Source organism: Gymnoscopelus braueri, assembly GCF_963280865.1.
Source record: "Gymnoscopelus braueri genome assembly, chromosome: 11".
Classification (NCBI taxonomy): Eukaryota; Metazoa; Chordata; class Actinopteri; order Myctophiformes; family Myctophidae; genus Gymnoscopelus; species Gymnoscopelus braueri.
Genome location: NC_137613.1, coordinates 31767600 through 31789976, shown reverse-complemented (window position 1 = coordinate 31789976; position 22377 = coordinate 31767600). Strand labels below are relative to the sequence as shown.

General features: G+C 42.8%; 1 protein-coding gene across 1 annotated transcript in view; it reads right to left on the bottom strand.

Moving 5' to 3' along the window:
* Positions 1–14776, bottom strand: part of LOC308094667 (E3 ubiquitin-protein ligase TRIM71-like) — a 35526-nt gene extending 20750 nt beyond the window's left edge. Inside the window, exon 1 of the mRNA XM_080441437.1 lies at positions 13256–14776. Within this exon, the coding sequence (XP_080297563.1) occupies positions 13256–13987 (732 nt within the window). The 5' untranslated portion in view covers positions 13988–14776. The remainder of the gene's footprint in view (positions 1–13255) is intronic.
* Positions 14777–22377: the final 7601 nt, after the last annotated feature.

The following is a 22377-nucleotide window of genomic DNA, read 5'->3' as shown; positions in this document are numbered from 1 at the left end:
GATTATGATAATAACAGTATTTCCATTTCCATATCAGGGCAAAATGTATTAATTACATTAGTGAACTGTGTTTCTCACACAATATGCTTCCATTTTGCAAAAATAAATGGGTTCACATACATGTATTCCCATACAATTTACAAAGGCTACGCAAATATACATTCCCATATGTAGGCTACAAAAATAAACAACGTGTGCACATTGTTTTTAGTTATCGCTATCAGACAAACACATGCTTTTCTTGCAAGATATGTGACTGGTCTCTTTTTTAGAGGAGGGGGTAGGGATGGGTGTGTGCTTGTGGTTTCATTACCGTTACAGAGTGACAACCATTGTCGTGGCCTCAATATGTGTGTTAGGCCTTTAGGCCAAATTGCCCAAGCCAAACAGACACCGGCACACACCACAGGGACATTCTTAAGGGCTGATGTCAGTGTGCTTGGTGGCCGGAGCCAAACAAGGTGAAGAATGGCAGTTCCTGTTGTCTTAGCCTTGGAGAATTCCTGTTTCACAGACAGACAGTAGTAACGACACTCGAATACTGCATTGTCGCAAATACAATCTCTTAAGTTATATAAATGGATAAAAGGACATGGGCTCCAGTGTCTAATCTGCTCAGCCGTTGAGATTTCCGTTTTCTACATTCATGAATATACATTCTATTTTGTGACTTTCTAAACCATGGGAAATGTTGAAAGTTATTAACTATCTAATACTTATCTAATATATGGTTAAGTGTCTCACAAACAGAATACTTCAAATTGTAATACAAGGAAAAACTAAAAGATTCCCCGCCAAAATTGCAGAGCTATAGTCTCTCCACATTGGTTGGTGAAAGTCTTCTTCTGAGTGAGACCGCACAACATTCTGCTTGCCTAGACGCACGGCGCACGCCCTAGAGAGACGGCTGTGTGGTGACCCACAGTCTTTCTGACTGACACACCCACCCACCCCATTCCAACACATCAGGCAAAAGCAGGTGTCAAGAGGATTAGGTATCCAACGGTCAAGCAAAGAAGCATGCACCCACACACAAACAAGACACACGTGCACAGGTTCGCTACAGTGAATCAAAGTTTTTTTTTTTAAATGGAAAAAAAAAGCAGCAACATCAGTTCACAGAAACTCCTGGAAATTACTTAAAAAAGGAAAAAAGACAAACTCACTAACAGCAGTCAGTTAGACCCACAGAATACAGAATAGATACAAATTACAGGCATTCTTCTTCTCTATTCTATCTGAAACACACTCTTCAACTCTGTACAAGTATGATAGGTAGGGAGGGAGGGTGGAGAGTGGTTGAGCGAAGGAAAATGGAGCCAGACTGAAAGGGGCGGTGCTGAGTGCTATTCCAGATATAAAAATACAGAATTGTCGGCAGCGGGCTAAAGCCAGTCTGGAATGTCTCGGCTGGATAATCTGTGGAATACCCAATCTCGACATTCGCACCAATCACAGGAATCCCATCTGCCAGACAAAGCTCCTTTTCATACAAGTCACAAGTACCTACACTCGACCCTCTTTCTACCCCCCCCCCCCCTTTCCATCCATGCCCCATTTCACTCCTCTCCCCTTGGCCCCTCTTTGCCACTTTGTATGCCATTCTGTTTTTCCGTTCTTTCGTTTTGTCTATACCTCGTTTCCCTTTCTCTGCCGCCCGGGCCGGCCCCCGCCCCTCTCCAGTGGTAACCCCTGTTGGCTTGTTGCCACGGACACACATACACATGGACACGCCTGCTGATGTTTTGAAACTCTGCCAGTTACTACATAGTAAAGGGTGGGGGCAGGGGGCGGTGGCCGAAAGCCGCTGATCTGATTGGATGACCCCGCAGCCGAGAAGGAAAACAAACCACAGTCAGCTGGCCTCCTTAGCGAGCGAACATGTGACAGAGAAGCTGTAAAAAAAAAAAAAGGAAAAAATGCGGAGGGAAAAAAAAAAGAGAATCGAAAGGGAGGAAGAAATTGGAGAAGAGCAACGGACGGACGAGAGAGAGAGAGAGTGAGCAACTGTGAGAGAGTTGATCCTCAACACATCCAAGCGCAGACGAAAACATACCGTCTGTCTTGAATTTGATGTTGTTTTTCTTTTTCACATTCAGCTATGGTCTGGCGATAGACAGTGGTGGACAGTAACTCAAGTACATTTTCTTTCACTCAGCTACATTTCAATTAGAAATATTGTAATTTAACTATTATATATAATATAATATAATAATATTGCGTTTCTAGGATTCGGGACTCTTGGGACTCAAACTTTACCAAAATCACGTAAGCTCCATTTCCAGAGCCATACTTTACCCTGCTATTTGCACCATTATTATAATTTATTTCTTAAAATTAGTTTTTTTTTTTTTACATTTTGTTCTAAATTTCAATACGGCAATGCATTTATATTAACAAGAAAATGCACATCGTAATTAGTATTTTCTTGAGCACATACTTTGTTCACCACTGGCGAGCTCTGGTTACTGGTGACCCGCACTCTCCCTCCCTCTCTCTCTATCCAGGGCCCTCACAAACGCGCACGCACAGAGAAGAGAGAACGTCTGCCCTGCACATACAAATGGCTCGCATACCAGTGTGGCATCCTAAAGAGCATGACCTTTACAAGAAACGGCCTGCTGACACAAGCAGGCAGACACACACAAATACCTCGCTTGTGTACAATTTTGTCCAAAAGACAAGAAAAGCCGGATTAATACTGGATTGTGCGCCGGGGTCGTGCTCCAAAAATAGCCGATCTACCAACTCACAGCGCAGCACAGCTAAACTAGCTGGAGCTACTCAACCCAAAACACTCAAACAAAATCAAACGAGCGTAAAGGTGTAATTGCACTGAACAATTAAATGGCACAGATTCAGTTAAATGTGGTAAAATAATCGTCAAATAAGCATCCATCCACCTGTGCCTCATAGAAAGTGTCGGTTTTAAAGTTTTTGAATGGGCCGATAAGCCCCGATGTCGGACACAATGTGACAAATGCCTTCCTTTCTATCCATTAATGTACAAAGTCCAAAGCCCTCAAATTGGACATCAAAGCTTCCCTGCACGCACGCACGCACGCACGCACTTCCCTTTACATTCAGAAGACACATTCACAACACACACACACACACACACAGGAAACATTGGGGCTGCTCTCTAATTATTAGGCACATGTTGTGCATTAAAACCCTGGAAGTCCAACTTCACATAATCCAACTCTGCTGGCTGCTTGAAAAAGCGTGCGTGCGTGTGCACACACACACACACACACACACACACACACACACACACACACACCCCTTCATTTGATAACTGCCAACAGATGGGAGATGCTCTCCCAAAAAGAGAAATGCTGCCATCATAGACTCTCACAAGATGCATCCATGAGTGATGAAACATAATCGTTTGGCCCTCGATGGCAACAGCTGCTAAATCATGTTGGAGATATTTCCTCCATCCGTATGCATTGTCTCTGACACACTGCAGACAGAGAGGGCTGATGAGAAAGGCAGGAGCCAGCAGAGGAAGGAAATCCCAGGTGTGTGTGTATGTGCGTGTGCGTGCATGAGAGAGAAAAAGAGAAGGAAAGAACCCAGGAGGTATAAACTCAAATTACAGGAATTCCTCTGGCCTTGTATCAGGCCCAGCTCAGGGTTAGGTTTCCTTACAACACTGTGTGTGCTGTGCGCGTGTGCATGTTCGAGTACATGTGCATGTATGTGTGATGAAGTTTCCCCTCCACATTTAGTCATTTAGCTAATGCTCCTCTCCAGTCAACTTACAACAAGTGCAACCACAGAATAAGCTTAAATTCCTAGATCATCAGCATTACAACTAATAGCCCAATTAGAACAAGGTCAGAGTCTGACCAGCCGCCGAGCTCAGATGAAGTTCCTGGGTTCCTAGAAGATCCAATAGCCGTGGAAGTGCCAGTAGAGGATAAAGCATGTGAAGAGAAGAGGAAGATTTTCCCATTATGATGTTCTTATTCCATTATCAACACAAGATAATTCATATCACAACACAAAAGGAACTTGCAACCAGTGCAGTTCCCATGTAAAGGTAGACGAATGGGTAAAGTAAGAGTACACATAAACACAGCGGCTTGTTCTGGATACAATGTTTCACAACGTTAAGTTTGATGTCAAACAACTGGGGTAGAATCTTGGACATGCGGCAATTAACGCAGAGTACTTTAGTCTGATGTCAAAGACTATGTGTCAGAAAGACATTTCCCTTCTAATAAAAAAAATAATCACTTAATATAAGAACTGACTGTGTTCCAAAAATAAATGAATCCGGGCACTCTGTCGGGGAGGTGGCTCTGCATCGTTTAATAAATGGAGTTATATTTGATACAGTCTATATTTGTAGGCCTCGTTATTTTTATATATGGAACACAGGTCTTATTTAAAGTGATTTAAAAAAATAAGTCAATGGGATTTTTGAATGGGTTAATTATGACCCTGGGGGTGTGGCTCTGACATCAAGACTTTGGTGCTCTATACCAGTGGTTCTCAAAGTGGGGTCCGGGCTGGGGACCCCCAGTGGTCCTTGAGGTGGTTCCAGAGAGTCCCCAGCTAAATGATTGATAGTTGGGAACCAAATGGACACTTATGGGTCGGTAACTCTTGACAAGAGACCTGTCCAAAGAGAGGTCCATTTGGTTTTATTTGGGGGTCTGCGGCCTATGCATACCAGTCTGAGGGGGTCTCTGATATTGAAAAGCTTGAGAACTACTGCTACTGTAGCGTTTCCTGGGTATTGGTGACAGCATCGGTAAAGTCCTTCCTTATGGGGAATGCTGCACAACGCCTTTCTATCCTCACTCAGCCTGCTCCAGTGACCCCTCCACCCCCCTGACCCCACCCCTGACCCCTGCTATAAAAAGACTCGCCGATGGGGTGTGTTTTTGTGTGCATACGTGCAGCCATGCACGAGGTATAGCACAAGGTAGCGGGCAACCCAGCCCTCCCCCAAGTGCCCCCCGGGGAGGTTGTCATGGTGACAACAGTTTAATCTGAGGCGCTGAGTCACATTTTGCTGGATTATCATATCATTAGTGGAGGCTATCCCCTCCTTGCTGTGCTGTGTGTATGCATTTATACAAGGGTGAGGGCCGACATCACAGTGAGTGGAGGGCGTCCTTTGATGTAATCCAATTTTCCATTTCCATTGCACATGCAGCATGGGGCCAGGCCGCCAGCTATGACCATGAGCACTCCAGAGGAGGAACTGGCATGTTATGCTGGAAACGCAGGCCAGCATATTCACTCGTGTATCAGTTTGTAGGTCCAGAGAAACCTTGACATGCAACTGAAAACCTTAGACTTGCTAGCATTTTATTTATAACCTATGGTTGGCAGATGATGTAGCAAGAGTACAAGTAAGAAATGTTTCTCTTTATTACCAAATTGACTTCTATTGAAATATTTAGCTCAAATGCGAATTAGCTGAATATTATTGGAGTACGTTCATTGCCAAACCAAATAAATGAGATTAATTCCTGACCATCACCATAAATTCTCTTTCCCCAGTAGTCAGGGAAACTGAAGCTAAATTTAGGGTTTTTGTATATTCAGCAAAGAACAGAGGGCTCTTTTCTCCAATGCCTCGATTCTTTCCCGTCTTAGTATGAATCTCTTGGTTAGTTTAGAGGGCTGAATTTCCTTATGGGTTATGTCTGTATACAGACCGTTTGAAACTGATAATAACAAAGTGAACGTTCCTGCCATTAAGAATTTCCATTCTGTTTCGTTAGCTTAGCTAGCTAGCTATAATTTATAATAGTTATGGTGAGAAAATAAAAATAATAGTTAAAGCAATCATCTTGAGGACCTCTTTTCTTGACTCTGATCGTTAACCAACGTTATGCACAACTCTTGACCGACCCCTTCCATCATTAGCTAACCAGCGAGACGGTTGATGATGACTAGCCTATGCTAACTACAAGAGAACATACTGTATAACCAACCAACCAAGAGCAGAGTGGAAAGGTTTTGGCTCGTCTCCTAGCAACATGAGGGGGTTTGGATGAAACTGTCTGTATGGGTGTGTGTGTGTACGTGTGTATGTGTGTGTGTGTGTGTGTGTGTGTGTGTGTGTGTGTGTGTGTGTGTGTGTGTGTGTGTGTGTGTATGTGTATGTGTGTGTGTGTTTCCTGGCTCCAGAAGGAATGTGTCTATGAGGAAAGGGATTCAGCAGCTAGCAGCAGCATTCCCCTGAGACCTCCATGCAGTATAGTTTTCCTCCAGTCCTGACACCCCCCCCCGCCCCCCCCCACCGGCCTCCAGCCCATCATCACCATCACCACACACCCACATATCACCTATGTTTAAAGTCTGTGTGTGTGTTTGCAGTAGAACTAGTGCAACCAGAAAGTAATCCTATAAAAACACACATGGGTTGTTATATTCCAACTCTAAGATGTAGCTTTATAGTTCAGTGACTGTCTTTGTGAATGCGTGTGCATCCTTTTTCACACAGCAGAGAGATGGTTAACCATTTCCATATTTTCCCACACATCCCTGTGGGCTATTTTTCTTAAGAATCAACATTATTTTCGTTACGGTTTGAGCACGTATTGGGCCATCATTTGGATTAGTCAAAAACACTACCGGTCTCCCAGTCCGCTGCTGTACAGGCAAAGAATTCCTCGAAAGGGTTATGTAACAGTACAGACTAGGGGGAGACTCCCCCCGGCTCCTGGAAAATCCAGCTCTTTCACTGGCACTTGGGAGAGCCTTCGGGTGGGTTTTAGGGGTTGGTCATGGGGCACAATGCACGTTTAGAAACGTGGTGGTTCTTTATTTAGAAGCCCAGGCCACCTGTGCTGTCTGTTGCAGCTCGTCAGAGATGATGTCACTTGAATCACTGAGGAGCACTGCAGTGATACCAGATTATACCATAACTGTCACAATCCTCAGAGCACGCACTGAACTCAACTGCCAGCCGCGCACACCCCTTGTATCTGCCCAGCAACAGTCCACAGGAAGACAATGCATTGACAATAAACATAAACAAAATGTTCCTTCGTAAAAGGAATGGGGAACGGCATTCTGCTTGAAGCCTGAAAGCTGTACTTTCTTCTATTTTTAACCGCCATTTGTGTTATGATTATCCGTCTCTCTGAGCAACCACCAAGTCAAATTCCTTGTGTGTGTAACATACTTGGCCACTAAGTGACCCTGCCATTTAGACTTGGGTGTTATCTATTTTTTCATACCTTCATGACATTTCACCGGGGTACACGCTATATTGACGGTGTTTGTGTAAAAAGATAGTCTACCGTCTTCACAGTGCAATTGAAAAGGCTCTCAGACAGTTGGGTACCTCAATTAGCAGGTGTCTGGCTAGAATCTCCCTAAACATAACCATATACATTTAAAAATGTTTACTAACCAGTACTTAATGTAGTGGGGGGGATTACTTTCCTTCATCCTTTTACATTGAACTACAGTGATATGCATATATCTTGAACAATGCCTACACCTAATTGCCCACATATCACTAGTTATGTGCTAATGTGCCAACATGAGCTTTAGTGCCAACGTTCAGTGTTGCCAGATTTCGCGAGAGAAACAAGCAATCAGGTCTATGAAAACAAGCCCAAAAGAAGCGACAATAGGCTACATGATCACACACACAGATGTGAGTCCCCAGCAAAATGAGTTTAAATGAGTATTGTGTCAATTAACCACTTTAAACCTATAATCCGTTCTTAAAAATAAAAATATGAGTTATTTGGAATATTTCTGAAACATTTTAACAACACAAATCTTGTGTGGTGGGTCCAGTCACAAATACATATTAATTTGGGGGTCCACGTGATTTGGGAACTAACCGGAGGCAAACCCCACCCCTGAAGAGCCGCTGGAATCCAAACCGCGCCCCCGACCCGTCTCTATTGGCTGGCTGGTTCCACAATGTTAAAATTTTGTTGCTGTTAAAATACGATAGTCTGTTATATAGGTTAATAATTGCTTCTCTGCTGACGCTATCCAAAGAGTTTATAAATAGATGCAGACTGCTAAACTGTTGCTGTTAAAATACGATAGTCTGTTATGTTAATATGAATAATTTCTTCTCTGCTGGCTTTATTATAGTATTAGTTTATAAAATAATGCATATTTGAATGGCCATGCTCGCTCTCGCTCTCTCTGTTGGGTAGAGCGAGCTTGCTTTAATATTGAGAGAGAGAGAAAGCGCACCACCACCGTTAAAACGAGCGAGTTGATATTTCAAGATAAGTTTGGAGTGGAATGAGGAGATAATTACGGCTGCAGGAGCAGCTCTGTTAACCCTGTGATAATGATATAGATGATATATAGAATATATTGAGTGAATGAGAATATATTATTCTGCCTGCAAATGGTCGCTTTCATTGCCTTTTCCACAGCAGAAAACCATCCGTTCCATTTTTATCTCAATGGGTTAAGTTACTCTGTCTGCCAGTCTGCAGGTGGATGGATCATGGATGCTATATTGATAATTCTCGACACCAAATGCTGTCATATCTCACGTGAATAGCAAGTATGTACTCGACTATTCCGCCAAGACTGAGAACGGTACATACCGCAAACTGTACAGGAAAATAGAGCATGTGAGAACGCCTGTCCTAATGCACAAAAACTGTCTTTTATATTGTGAGCTTGTAGATACGTTTCTTTTTTTTAAGTGTCCTGACTGCTTGGAGAGAGAGAGCGAGCATGGCCATTCAAATATGCATATTGTATAATCTAATATATAATAAAGCCAGCAGAGAAGCAATTATTCATATTAACATATAACAGACTATCGTATTCGAACAGCAACAGTTTGGCAGTGTGCATCTATTTATAAACTCTTTGGATAGCGTCAGCAGAGAAGCAATTATTAACCTATGTAACAGACTAACATATTTTAACAGCAACAGTTGACAAACAGGTGTCCATCAGATATACATAGTGGAACCATCCAGCCAACGGTCGGGGGCGCGGTTTGGATTCCAGCGGCTCTCGTCCTTGACATGAAAATGTTTGAACATTAGGAAGCAAGCCCAAATAAGCAACTACACTGTAGAAACAAGCCCAAAAAAAAAACACCCTCCAATATTTACAAGCTACTTTACAGAAAAACAAGCTCAAAGTCGCTTTTAATAAGTGGACATGGCAACACTGCCAATGTAACTGAGCTGAGCTGTGATTTGCATAGCAGCAGTTTCATTCTTTTTTTAATAATAATAAAATAGTGAAAATATCGAATCTACAAGCTCACAACGCGCCACCGTGTTTTGAGCTTGTAGATCTGCCATTTTCGTTATCTTTGCAGGATACTGTTGAGACAAAGTATAAAATAATGCTTAAATGGTTAATTGATTTGTTGATATACAGTATATGTAAATATATATATATATATATATATATATATATATATATATATATATATATATATATATATATATATATATATAAAACCACAATTCTCGATTAATCGAAAAGTCATCCATAGAATAATCGCTAAGAAAATATTAATCAATGGTTTCAGCCCTAAATCTGACACATCAGTGGGCTGAACAGAGATTATGTAGTAATGGCATGAATAAAATCATGTGGTTAATAAACTGCTTTTGTAGTTGGATAAGTCATCTCCAGATGACTCTGATGACTTAACTCATTCTCTGCCAGACTTTTCTGGCTGTGTTTGCCCACTGCCAGACATTTTCTTTTTTTATACCTTTTCAACTGGTCACAGAAAATGTATATCCGTTATGATCGCTTGTCTGACAGTTTGTAAACACACGCGGTATCCGTGTACGTCGCCCAGAGAAAGAATATTCCACGCGATGGCCCGTTCTCTTGTAGCAGCATGTGAATATACCATCTCTAGACAAAAATGCACGCTTTTCTTACCTTTTCAACTGGCCACAGAAAAATGTTATCCATTATTATCGCTCATCTGGCCGTTAGTAAACACACCCGGTATCTGTGTGCGTTGCCCAGAGAAAAATATTTTCAACCACGACAGCCCCTTCTCTTCTAGCAACGAAAAGAACATCCAGGGCAAAAAAAGGCAACTCAAGATACAGCCGTTTCCATGAAAAGGCGGAAATCTTTGGATGACGCCGTTTCCGGATCCTTGTGAGTCGAAAGTGAAAGCGATCACTCGGGTGATAGAGAACAGCGCTATCTTTTATAAAACCACTAAAAAACTAAAAGTCGTCAAAGTCGCCCTTGACAGTGGATGAGTTAAGATATGTGGCAATATTTTCATGATTTCATATCTAGTCATCTTTAATCGATTGTTTAGGTAGGAGAACTAAATAATAGAAATGACCAGCCAATTATTTCCATTCTATCTCCAATAATTCTTCTGTTGGCTAAGTTCCCTGTTGAAATACAATTACATTTTATCTACAGTATATTTTCTCCAATCAATATTTTTTATGGTATTGAAAATCCCAGTCAGGACTTCTAAATACCCTGCCATTATAATTATCTCTAAAACTACTTTTCTATTGATGAACAACGCCAAAGTAGATAGGAACAAGGCAGAAAATAAATAAAAATCTCTTTTAGTTCCATGGAATATACAAATTGCATTGAGTGAAAAAGCAATTGTTCACTTATCTGTAGGGACAATTCTACCCCTTGTGTAAAAAATCTAAACACAATTTCACAAAACAGTGTTGACTGAATACTGAGTGTGGGAAAAAAGGCAACACTTGGCAGAATGCCACTTTGCTGTCTAAGCCATAATGTTCTGGGAAAATCTCCAAGAAAAATTAAGATCTAGCATTTTGTGTATCTTATAAATTAGCTGGGGATGGCCTAATTGAGGGTAAATTAGCTGCAGTCTTTGAGAGCATGTCAACCCTCAACAGAGTTGAATTGATGTAGGAACTGCATCAAGTTGCCAAAATGCCAAGAGGATGGGACACACCAGAGCTGAGCGTTATTGGGGAAAACATTACATTGCAATATTTATTTTATTTATTAATTTTTTACAAGGGCCGATGCTGGCACAGATTTTGAGAGGGCAAGGTGGGCCGATGTGATGCCTTTTTCCCCTTTTCCTCAAGAAAGGCTTGGTATTTGGTGCAGCATTCACAGAGTAGAATGTAGAGTTGTAGAAATTGCGACGCAAGAGTGCAGACCAGCCAGCACCAACTCAGGACTCCTGAATCGCTTCCTTCACTCCCTCCTGTCTAGCATCAGGGTCTTGAGCTCTGCAGTGTTGCTAGTTCCACTGTCGTGCCACAGAGTATCTATAGGTGATGCGCCTCTTTCCTTTCCTGGCTGTGCCCTGGGTTGGCTCCCAGTGTCAGTTTGCTTGCCACCAGTTCTGGGTGCCTGACGCAGAGCCCAGCCATGCCAGCCTCATCCTTCACTCTCTGACCTTGTCTGTGATAAGTCCCTGTAGAGGTCTGCGTTTCTGAGACCTCTAAGATGCATTGTGACGTGGACATGGATGATTCTCCATCGATGCAGTGGCATTACGCAAGTGATTATAGCCCGTTAACATTTAGTTGGTCAATTAAAATGAGGGGTCAGTTGTGAACATACTTTATACTATAATAATGAGTACAATTAGTTGCACTTAAACGCCATATACTTAGTTGACTTGGTCAACTATTTTTTTTCCTCTACACCAAATCTCTTCTGCACCACTTTGGAAGATGAACTCATGCCAAGCGCAAAACAGAAATCCCCTTGAGAATAGCAGACAGGCCATCACAGGTCTCCAGCAGAACAGCTACATGTAGGTAGGTAGCTAGCTAGTCAGTCATATGACTGCTGTGGCACTATTTGATGGAGTGCTGGCTCACATCACCAGACAATGACTCTTGCCTGTTCAGTGCTCACAGGTAAAGAAAAGCTGGCCGTCTCCAATGTCATTCCCTCCCCCAGGCCTGGAGCGGAGAGAGGCGTTACTGGGAAACAGAGTCCTTACTGGAAAAGTGAACCCACCTATTTACTGGCAATGGGCAAAAGAAGGAGGAGGGAAACTGACCCCCCCCCCCCCCCCCCCACCCCCCTCGAATCTGAACTGGTTCTTTGCAACCAGGGATGACTTAAGGTTTAGGAAACCACAGACAGAATTACTCATCTTATGACCTGGATACTTCTTTACCACGATGATAACATTGATCACTCTGTGCCAAAAGCCTGGGCAGTGGACACTTGACGTGAGCTGGCATGACTGTAGGAGTGGGCTACAGTCACGGAGTGCGGACAGTTTTTAAATATACATTGTCTGTTTTTTTTATTCATATAGGACATTAGACAGACAGTAAACTGAGGGTAGAGAGGTGGAAGGACATGCAACAAAGGTCTCCAGACAGAAATCGTGCCATGGATGTTGCGATAATCAACGCACTATCCGGTCAGCTACTGGAGTGCCTGGGTGGCGGCCATTTTGCCTGTGTGCCTTCTTTTCTTTATTGCATTTTTTCCTTCCTACAACTTGACCATAACTTCAAGTGTCTGAATAGAAACCAGGAGTTGCAGGAGGATAAGATTCCAAGACCCCCTACTGGAGCCATTTGTTATTTTTTCCCCAGCATATGACTAAAGCAAGGAAAACTTTGGGCTCCTGTTTTAAAAGGCCTTTGTAGTTACCCAGTTGCAGAGATCACATTGACAACAAAAGAACTTTGACCTGAGTCCTTACTAGTTCCTCTCATCTCACAGAAATCCTAGACCTCCATAACATCTCCATGGTTATGACTTCTCCAACAGTCAGAAAAAACATGTGTGCATTTACTTGAGGGGCCTCTCACTCCCTCTGCCCTGGATGGCTGGTGTGGTACAGATTAACCAGACTCTCTCTGTGTGTGTGTGTGTGTGTGTGTGTGTGTGTGTGTGTGTGTGTGTGTGTGTGTGTGTAAATCCCACTCGGCACACGTGCCTGGTCGTCTCCAGGGAACTAGGTGAAGAGCCACTCTGCTTCCTTTGAACTCTAGGCCATATGGCCCCCAGTATGGTTCTATACTACACATAATGCTATTAATCTATAGGACTGTGTGTGTGTGTGTTACACAACATGCCTGATGCTATTACACAAGGACCAATTAAAAAAGGTTAGTCGCACCACAATAACAACAACTCCAGCTACTGAGAGTAGCCTATGTGTGCATCATAGATAACAACCTTAAACATCCCATTCATCTTTGTTTGTTCACCATACAACATAACTTACACTCAGTCAGTGTGTGCATAAGCGTGTGTGTGTGTGTGTGTTTGTGTTTTCATATGCATATCATACAGTAAGGTTTGATCCTGAACTCACCTCATTGTCATGATGCTGACAGAAGCTCATGCGGTCCTGGAAGAGGGAGAGCAAGGCGAAGTTGTTCTGCAGCGACTGGGCCAGGGACACAGAGACCCCCGGCTGGCTGGCGTTGCTGTTGGCGTTGGAGCGGCTGCCCAGGTGGAGGCTCTCCCCCAGGCGTTCGATGAAGTGGTCCTTGGTCAGTCGCACCCGCTGATGGGCCCGCACACAGTTGTCACACAGGTACTCCTGGCAGTCCAGGCAGTGGGAGCTGGCTGGGTTCTCCTCGTCACAGGAGCTGCACTGGGGCTCTCCCAGGAGGTGTGGGCGCAGGAGGCCGCTGTGAGGGCGGTGGAAGCCAGAACCCATGCCCACGCCTCCGCGGTGGTGGCCGTTCTTGTTCTGGATCTGATCATCTGAGCTCACGACCACGTCCAGCAGGTTGCTGAAGAGGAAGTTGGAGGAGGGCAGGGAATCCACCCCAGCTTCACTGATGGACACCTTCTGGTCACATGTGGGGCACCGCAGCTTCAGGGAGTCTCCGGGGCTCCGCTGGCTCTCTAGGCACTGCCTACAGAAGGCATGGAGGCAGGGCAGGACGTGAAGCCTCCTGGTGGTCTGGCCGGAGGAGGATGAGGTATGGGAGGAAGAAGAGGAGGTAGAGGAGTTGGAAGAAATCGGAGCGGAGGAACCGCAGAGCTCTTTGCAGAGCGGGCACGTCTGCAGGTCAGAGTCTGGAAAAGAGGCCATTCTGCACCGCTACAGAGAACAGACTCAGTTTACAATATAGCTACGTTGCAGTGAGGACGAGGTATTCATTTGGGATAGATTGTTTTGTGTTTGATAGAGAGCAGTCTCGCGTTTGAGGTAGATATGAGGCGTGCGGCATGAGGGTGTCAAGTAAGTCCCATTAATGAAAACGGTGCTCATTGACTCGCACGGGGTTTTTTTCTCTGTAAAATGGAACACTTCGAGTAATGCAAACTAAAGGAGGTAGCCTGTGTACGAAATAATCACTTGAGATGAAGTTCTTCTATCGTTAAAAAAAAGAAAACAAAGACCATACAGTTTTATAAGGCGTTTAAGGGGAACATCTTCGTTACTTTCTCAAATGAGACAAAAACTTCATGAGGACGGGCGACCATTGCCCAATCAGTGCTCCTCTAGACAAAGTATTTGTTATACAGGTCCATGAAATGAGACTAATCCTGAAAATGTGGTGACAACACAAGACAGGCTCGGCGTCGAGGACGAGGTCCTACTCTCTCCGTCTCTCCTCCCCCATCGATTCAACATGACTACGGGGCTCCGCGTACCAAACGGGCCCCACACACACACCGAGAGAGAAGAGAAATTGATGTCCCCCCCAATTATAATCTCCTCCAATGTTTGTATTGTCGCTTTTATTCTCTAATCAACCATCGGGGCCCCGTTCCGTTCCGCGGCGTCAGGCGTAGCAGCCAGCGGCGGCCGGCGGCGACAGCAGCAGCAGCGATACACCCGGACGAGAAGACCGTAAATGATTCATCAAAGCATTTTGCTCACAACAAGCGACGCGATCTCATCGCACGCCCTGCTGAATGAATCCGTTTTGGGCATTAAAAAAAAAAAAAAAAAGAGAGAAAATAATTGAACTCCAGGAGCGACACGCAGTCCAACAACGAGCGCCTCTCGACGTGCATGTAAATAATGTGCACGTCTATCGCTCCTGCGGGTTATTATATGATGATGAAGAGGCCACTTCTTTCCAATGATTCCTCCCTGTGTGTGTGTGTGTCTCTCTCCGAGCGGAGGAATGCGTGCATGGGGCTTTTCCACGCAGCTCCTCTCTGGAGAGGGAGGGACTCCCTCTTTCTTTGGTGTTTCGCCCAGGTGGGCGTGGTTGATTGCCTAAACCTAATCCGAACCACAACCGTCCTTAACCTAAAAAATATGCATCAAAACCACACCCACGCATGAGCATTGTCAAGCTGTCATTGTCATAAATGTTTTACCCATGTATCTTGATTTATGCTTTATTATTTGTATTTTTTATCCCTGCTTTGTCTACAAAACAAAATGTTAACAGCTGTAGAACGAAAAAAAAGGGGGTGAAATGTTGTAAAAAAAAATATGTATAATATATTTGTACCAAAACTGAAATATAAACAAAAGTTCAAAAAAAGAAACACGCCCACCTGGTCGAAACACCAAAGAAAGAGGTTCTCCCCGCTTCTCTAGAGGCTCCCGAGGTACGAGCCTCCCAGTCCTCCAATAGCAGACCGTTTCCACACACACACACCAGACGAGCAGATCTACTAGATCTCTGCCTGTCTGTCTGCCTTCTTCAGGTCTCGTGCTCTGTTTGGCTTTGTTTCTCCCCCCTCTCTCCTTCTCTCGGCGATATAAACATAAACACAGGGTGTTTGTGCGTTCTTTACGCGCTGGTCCCCGTCCGTCTCGTGGTGGATGTATGTTTAGATGGTCAGGCTGCTCCTCCAGCCGCTCGGCTCTATCAGAGTCTGTGTTGCCAGGTTTTGCGAGAGAAATAAGCAACCAGGAAACTAAGAAAACAAGCCCAAAAGAAGCAACCAGGTCTAAGAAAACAAGCCCAAAAGAAGCAACCAGGCCTCATGAGCACTTTAAACCTATTGGCTATTTGAAAATAGCCGATCTACAAGCGACCACAACGCGCCGCAGTGCGACACAGTGTGAGCTTGTAGATCTGCTATTTAAAAAAAATATCTTGCAGAAAATGTGGAATATTTTTGAAACATTTTAAAAACACGAATCTTCCCTCTCTCTCTCTCTTTCCTGTTCCTTGTTATGAATGTGAGTGTCTTTGGTTACTGTTTGTCTTTGTCTATTGATTTTGTTTTGTTTTGCATTTGAACATGTATGTGTGTTATCTGTTTACTGGTGTTTTTGTTCTGTTCTGTGATGCTGTGTTTTTTTAATAGAAAATGACAGACCTCTTTGTATTTATTACTTGTTTTGTGTCAGTGCAAAAAGATTTGTAAAAAAAAAGGGGGGGGGGTCCCTGGCATAAATATTTTCAGATGGGGGGGGTTGTGGTCAATTACATTAATTTGGGGGTCCTTGCCATGAAAATGTTTGACCAAATTACACTTTAGAAACAAGCCCCAAAAAACGCAACCCGCAACTACCAATATTTTCAAGCAACTACACAGAAAAACAATCCCAAAGTTGCTTATAATAAGCGGACATGGCAACCCTGCTCTATCCAAGTGAGGGGGGAAAAACGACACATTTCCGCCGTTGGGAGGGAGGAGGAGGGAGGAATGAAGAGGAGGTGGATGAGGGAGAGAAGAGGGGGAGGAGGAGGAGGAGAAGGGGCGGGGGGTGCGCGCAAGGCTCGCCCCCGATGGTGAAGGAAGTGCTGGAAGGATAATCTGCTGCATCCATAGTTTTGAACTTTCGCCAGCTAAATAAGACATTTGGAAGAGCCAAGAAAGGAATGAATTAGAGGGAAGGGGGGTAAGAGATTAAATATGGTGATTTGAGCTGTTTTTAGGCTATAATTCTTTCTCCTCCTAAACTAAACCTTGTTTCATGTCATCTCACTCACATGAGACAGCATCTCTGAGCACATGCTGCAGGATGCTATAGAGATACTGCTTGTACAAAGCAGGGATGAGAAGACAGTGGAACATCATCAATGAAGGTGTCAGCTGATGATGATATCACGCTGGTCAGCATCTGCTAAAATTACAGTAATGTATCCAGGCCAGGGGTGGAATGTACTCATTACTGTAATTAAATCGTTTTTTGTATGTACCTAGTGGTACAAGTACATTCTAAAATCAGAAAATAAAAAAATGGAGGCTTGCTTTTTTCATGTTATTACCTTGAGAGACTTCAAAATGGGCATGTGCAGTGCAATGTGAACAAAGGCTAGGCCTTTGCAGTTGGATCTTATAACTATGAAGTGGTCCTCAGCTTCTTCTGGGTCTTCAATCCCCTTCAGTTCTGTGAATCTGACCACCTGGCATAGCTCTCGTTGCTGTATTTCACCATTGGCAGTTTGGCAAATGATCATACTGGTCCTTGATCTTATTCAGGAAGTTCAAGTCAATGTGAGGGTTGCCCTCCTCTCCAGATTACAGAGATAGGCTACTGCTTTACTTGTTTGGTACATTTTTGATGAAGTAGGCTAATTGTGGTACCATGAAACAATTTAGTGCCAGGGACCAAGACCTGAGTTCATAATTAGCAGATCTACAAGCTAACAAAGCATCGTGATGGCTATTTTCAAATATCCTATGTATAACTAGCTAGGTTAAAGTGGTTAAACTGATTTTGATGCTATTGATAGCATCAAAATCAGTTTTGATTTTGATGCTATATCAATACATTTTGCTGGGGACCCCCTGGAACCCCCCCCCCCCAATAACCACTGGGGGTCCCCAGACCCCAGCAGTTGAGAACTTGAGAACCACTGCTCTATATTAATGCTGTTGTGGCACAATCATAGGAGGATATTGCAATTCCAATGTAGTTTGTTTTGAACCTCTTTCCTTCATAAGCCAATCTCTGAGAAAACGTTCTTATACAAAAAAGATGCCTTGGAGACATCACTGAATTGTTTCAGGATTGGCTGCCAGGTCATATTAACCAACCCTGGCATCCCTATATAGCTAAAATAGCTGATCAAGATGTATTGTGAGCTTCTAAATTGGCTATTGGCTAATTGGCTATCAAAAAAGCAAGGGTGACCCCTCTGTACAAAAAAGGAAACAAATTAGACCCTGGCAACTACCGCCCTATTTCTATTCTTAGCTCCATCTCGAAAGTCATGGAAAAAATAGTCTATGAACAGGTCGATAAGTATCTTGCCGAGAAAAATCTAATCTACAAATTCCAATCTGGTTTCAGAACAAACCACTCCACTGACACATGCCTTCTCTATTTGAACGACTCTATCAAACAAGATGTCGACAAGGGCAAATATTGCGGCATGGTCATTCATGCTGGACCTCCAGAAGGCCTTTGACACCGTTAATCACCCAATTATGATCAATAAGCTCAAGCAATAGGTTTTGATGATACGTCAGTGAACTGGATGAGATCCTACCTGGAAGGGAGGGAGCAAGTGGTGGAAGTAAACGGCACCCAGTCCCCCCTCCCTCCCTGTGACTTGTGGTGTTCCTCAAGGAAGTATACTAGGACCTTTACTGTTCCTGATATATGTGAATGATATGTCATCAGCCTGCGACTGCAAACTGTTCCTGTTCGCAGATGACTCGGCCCTGCTAGTCTCGGACAGGGACAGGCTGCAAGTTGAGAAAACTCTCAGCTCTGAACTCAACAAGATCTGCATCTGGCTCTCTGACAACAAACTTTCATTACACCTGGGTAAAACTGAATCCATCCTCTTTGGGTCCAGTCCTAACCTTAGCAAGGCAGAGAGTTTCACGATCAAAGTGGGTGATGATGTCATCAAAAGAAAGGATGAAATTACCTACCTGGGCTCCATCTTGGAGGTAAACCTCTCTGGTAACAAAAACGCTGAAAAAGTGATCAAAAATGTCAACCAAACAACACGCTATTTGTGGAGGATTGATCGTCTAGTCAGTAAGAATACTCTGAAGATTCTCGCAGGGGCCCTCATTCAAGGTCATTATGATTATGCATGCACTTCATGGTATCACAACACCTCCAAGGCCTTAAAAATAAGGCTCCAAACATCCCAAAACAAACTTGTAAGGCTACTTCTTGGCCTCAATCACAAAACCCATCTAACCCCTGCTCATTTTGCTAGGATTGGATGGCTTAGGGTTGAGGACAGAGTACAGCAACTTGCTATGGGCCTGGTCTTCAAGATACACCACAACATTGGGATCCCCCTGTATTTGTCAAAATACTTCCAAAATGTTAATGAAGTCCATGATCATAACACCAGAGGCAGCTCCACAAATCATGTTCAACCCAGATTTGGCTCAACTAAGGGAATGAACTCGTTCCCATGCTATTCATCAAAAATGTGGAATGCCCTACCAAAAGGAGTAAAGGAGTGTAAAACCCTACTCACTTTCAAAACTGCCCTAAAGATACACTTTCAGGAGGCTGCAACTCGAAAATGGCCCCTGTCTAAGTCTTAACCTACCCCCCCTACCCCCCCCCCCTCTTTCATTTTCCTCTTTTGAATATATATTTTTTCTCTCTTCATACCAGTAACCTGAAAGCTGATTGTATGACATTCTGTATAGTAGTGTGTATATCTGTCTGTCTCTTATATGTCATCATGATTTGTGTGCATGGGGTTCTCATCTTAAACAAGCTGCGTGCTTAATGAGTCTTCCAGTTTAGTAGACCTTGTATTGTGAATTTGTACTTCCATGTACTGTGATTCTCATGTCTTACTAAATAAAAGTACACCAATCAATATTGTTGCTATTTGACCAAGTAGCCTATTGGCGGCTTAAAGGCCCACTTCATCCATTTTCAATGTAGGCCTATCGTCATATAATTGGTCCTCACTAATGCTCATTATAAGATGGTACCATTTCTGTCTACTCGTCGGTGTCTCAGGGCTGGGCTGTGGACAGTTTATAAACCTGCCTACCAATTACATCGGTAGGCAGGTTTGGTCATTTCAAACTTTTTTCCAACTTTTTTTTTGTATTAATGCAAGAACAATGGATTCTATTTCAGCATGCAAACTTTCAGGAAGAGAAAGGCTGGAAACCCCATTGATGATGTCATAGGCAGATTTCTGAACTGTCCATAGCCCAGTACAGGAGATGCAGAGTGAAGTTAGTTCATACTAGACAGGTGCCCGTTGAGTACCGGCCTACTCGGGAACGATGCAAGTTGGATGGAAGGTATAAGTTGGCGTTTGTTAAATAACAGGGGTCTCCCTGTTTCTCCAGCTCTTTAGTGTTTAGTAAACACAACATATTTTTTTCAGGTGGGTCACTCATTTCATCCAGTCAGAAGCGAGTACCCATTTATCAGTTTCAGTTTTATAGTATTCCAATTTTGTCTACTCATTTATTTAATTACTTCCAATTTCACTTTCTGTACACCTGTACCCTGTATGATATCTCTCCTGATTGGATGAAATTGGTATCCTGACCTGAAAAATAATTTTCCGTTTACTATTGGAGCTGGAGAGACAGGGAGACCCCAGTTACTGAATACTCTATACTATAGCATATACTTGAAATTGAGGTTTAACACTTGATTTAACAAAAAAGGCTGAATGCATTGTATTCATCACTTTGTTATTCTAAATGGTGTGCTTTATCTCCAAACCTGCTTCAGTCACAAGTTAATGTTCCATAGTGCCTTATTCGCTCTTATATTTCTGTCGCCTAACTTTTGTGACTACAATGTGTCTTCTGTTTTCTTCTGGACCTGGACTAATAACTCACTCAGTGTTTGATTGTAATCTCGCCTCTCAAAGGGATTAACATTCTAGATAAAGGGGCATTTCATCTATAATCACAGTTGATTCTGTGCGTTAACTCACATATCTTGCATGTCCATGAAACTATAAACTGTCATGCACAAATTAATTTGTCTCGAGACATAATTGTTTGTGCTCCCAGGCATGTCATTAGAAGGACATGTAGAATGAAATGCTGCTGAGTGAAAGAATGACAATGAAAAACATGGCCCAAAGCCTAATACAGGTAATACTTTGCTTCTAAATTATTAAATTACAACCAAATATCCAACTTTAGTGAAAATCTCTCTTGGGAAATCAGTAAACTGAAGGCTGGGTTAAAATGCATTTAAGATGGAATAGCATATTTAAGAATTAATGCTACTCTTGTGGTCTGGGATGGTTCAATCAGTACTTTATTAAGATCAACGTATGTCTTCCAAAGCTACAAATTACAAGACCAAGTGTCAAACATGATGTCACCAAGACGGACACAGTGAAAGAGCAAATCATTTGATCTGGACAATAATGCTTTATTCTTTTGATTCAGTCTCAACTACACAAACAATGGTACTCCCTTTTAAGTAAATACCACAGTTGGGCTCATCTCTCACTGACCATACTGCAACACCCCTGAGCCATTTACACTCTATTTTAAAGGACAATACTCGTGTTACATTGTCTGTTCCCAACTTTGGTCACATATATAATATAATATAATAGACCATTGTTTCATAAATGCCTTTTTAGATGGCTCGTAATTTTATATTTGGTCACCCCCATTCATGTTGAAAATATGGACAAATACAGATGTAAACTTACTAGGCATAGGTAATTTAGACTTGTGAAAACTACTGTAGCGTTTATTTTCACACAAATTACTATTACATACTGTAAACTGTTGAGCAGTATTCTAAACACCTGAGGGGAAAGTTCCTTTCTAGTGCTGCATTTTAAAGTTTTATCTGGAAGATAAACAGTACGGAGTACCTCTTAACAGTACCTCTTAACAGTACAGAGGTTTAGAAAATGTTGACTCTATTATTACATTTTAAAATATTTTAACCACTATGGATAAAATGTAATCAAGCAAAATAATAAAAAGAGAGTAAGTCATTTAGAGAAAATGGGTCTATTTGTATGTACAATGTGTGGACATTAAGTCGTGGATAGAAAATTACATGTAGTTAGTGACACTGGCATGGTCCTTCAAGGACCACACTGGAATCACAGTGGGTGGATAGATGGATGAATGGCTTAAAATGTAAGCGAGGAATCCATCCACCAATGACCACCATAGCTCCATCTTACACATTTCTCCCTTTCTTTCCTTCACAACTTACTCTGCCATGCATTATTGTGGCCAAGAATATGTTTTCACCCCTGTTCGTCACCCCTCATTCTTCATATTTCATCCTGACTGGCTAAGATTGACCTCTAAATTGTTGATATTTACATTTACACCAGCATCATCTCTGAAGTTTAAGGAAGAAATACCAATGCCAATTTTATCCAATCAGGAGATAGAACTCATTCACTGTAGGATACAGCAGTCCAAAATCCGGGTCAATGATGGCATGTGGGCAGATCTTATACGGCCCACAGCGCCTTCCTACAATGTATTATTTATGTCCCGCCAGTATAGTCATGTGAAATTCATACATTGGAGTGTTTTGAGATTAACTCGGGCAGACAGGCTATTTGTCAGTAGAATTTGTAACCATTCTTAACTGCTTGTTCCTTGTGCTGT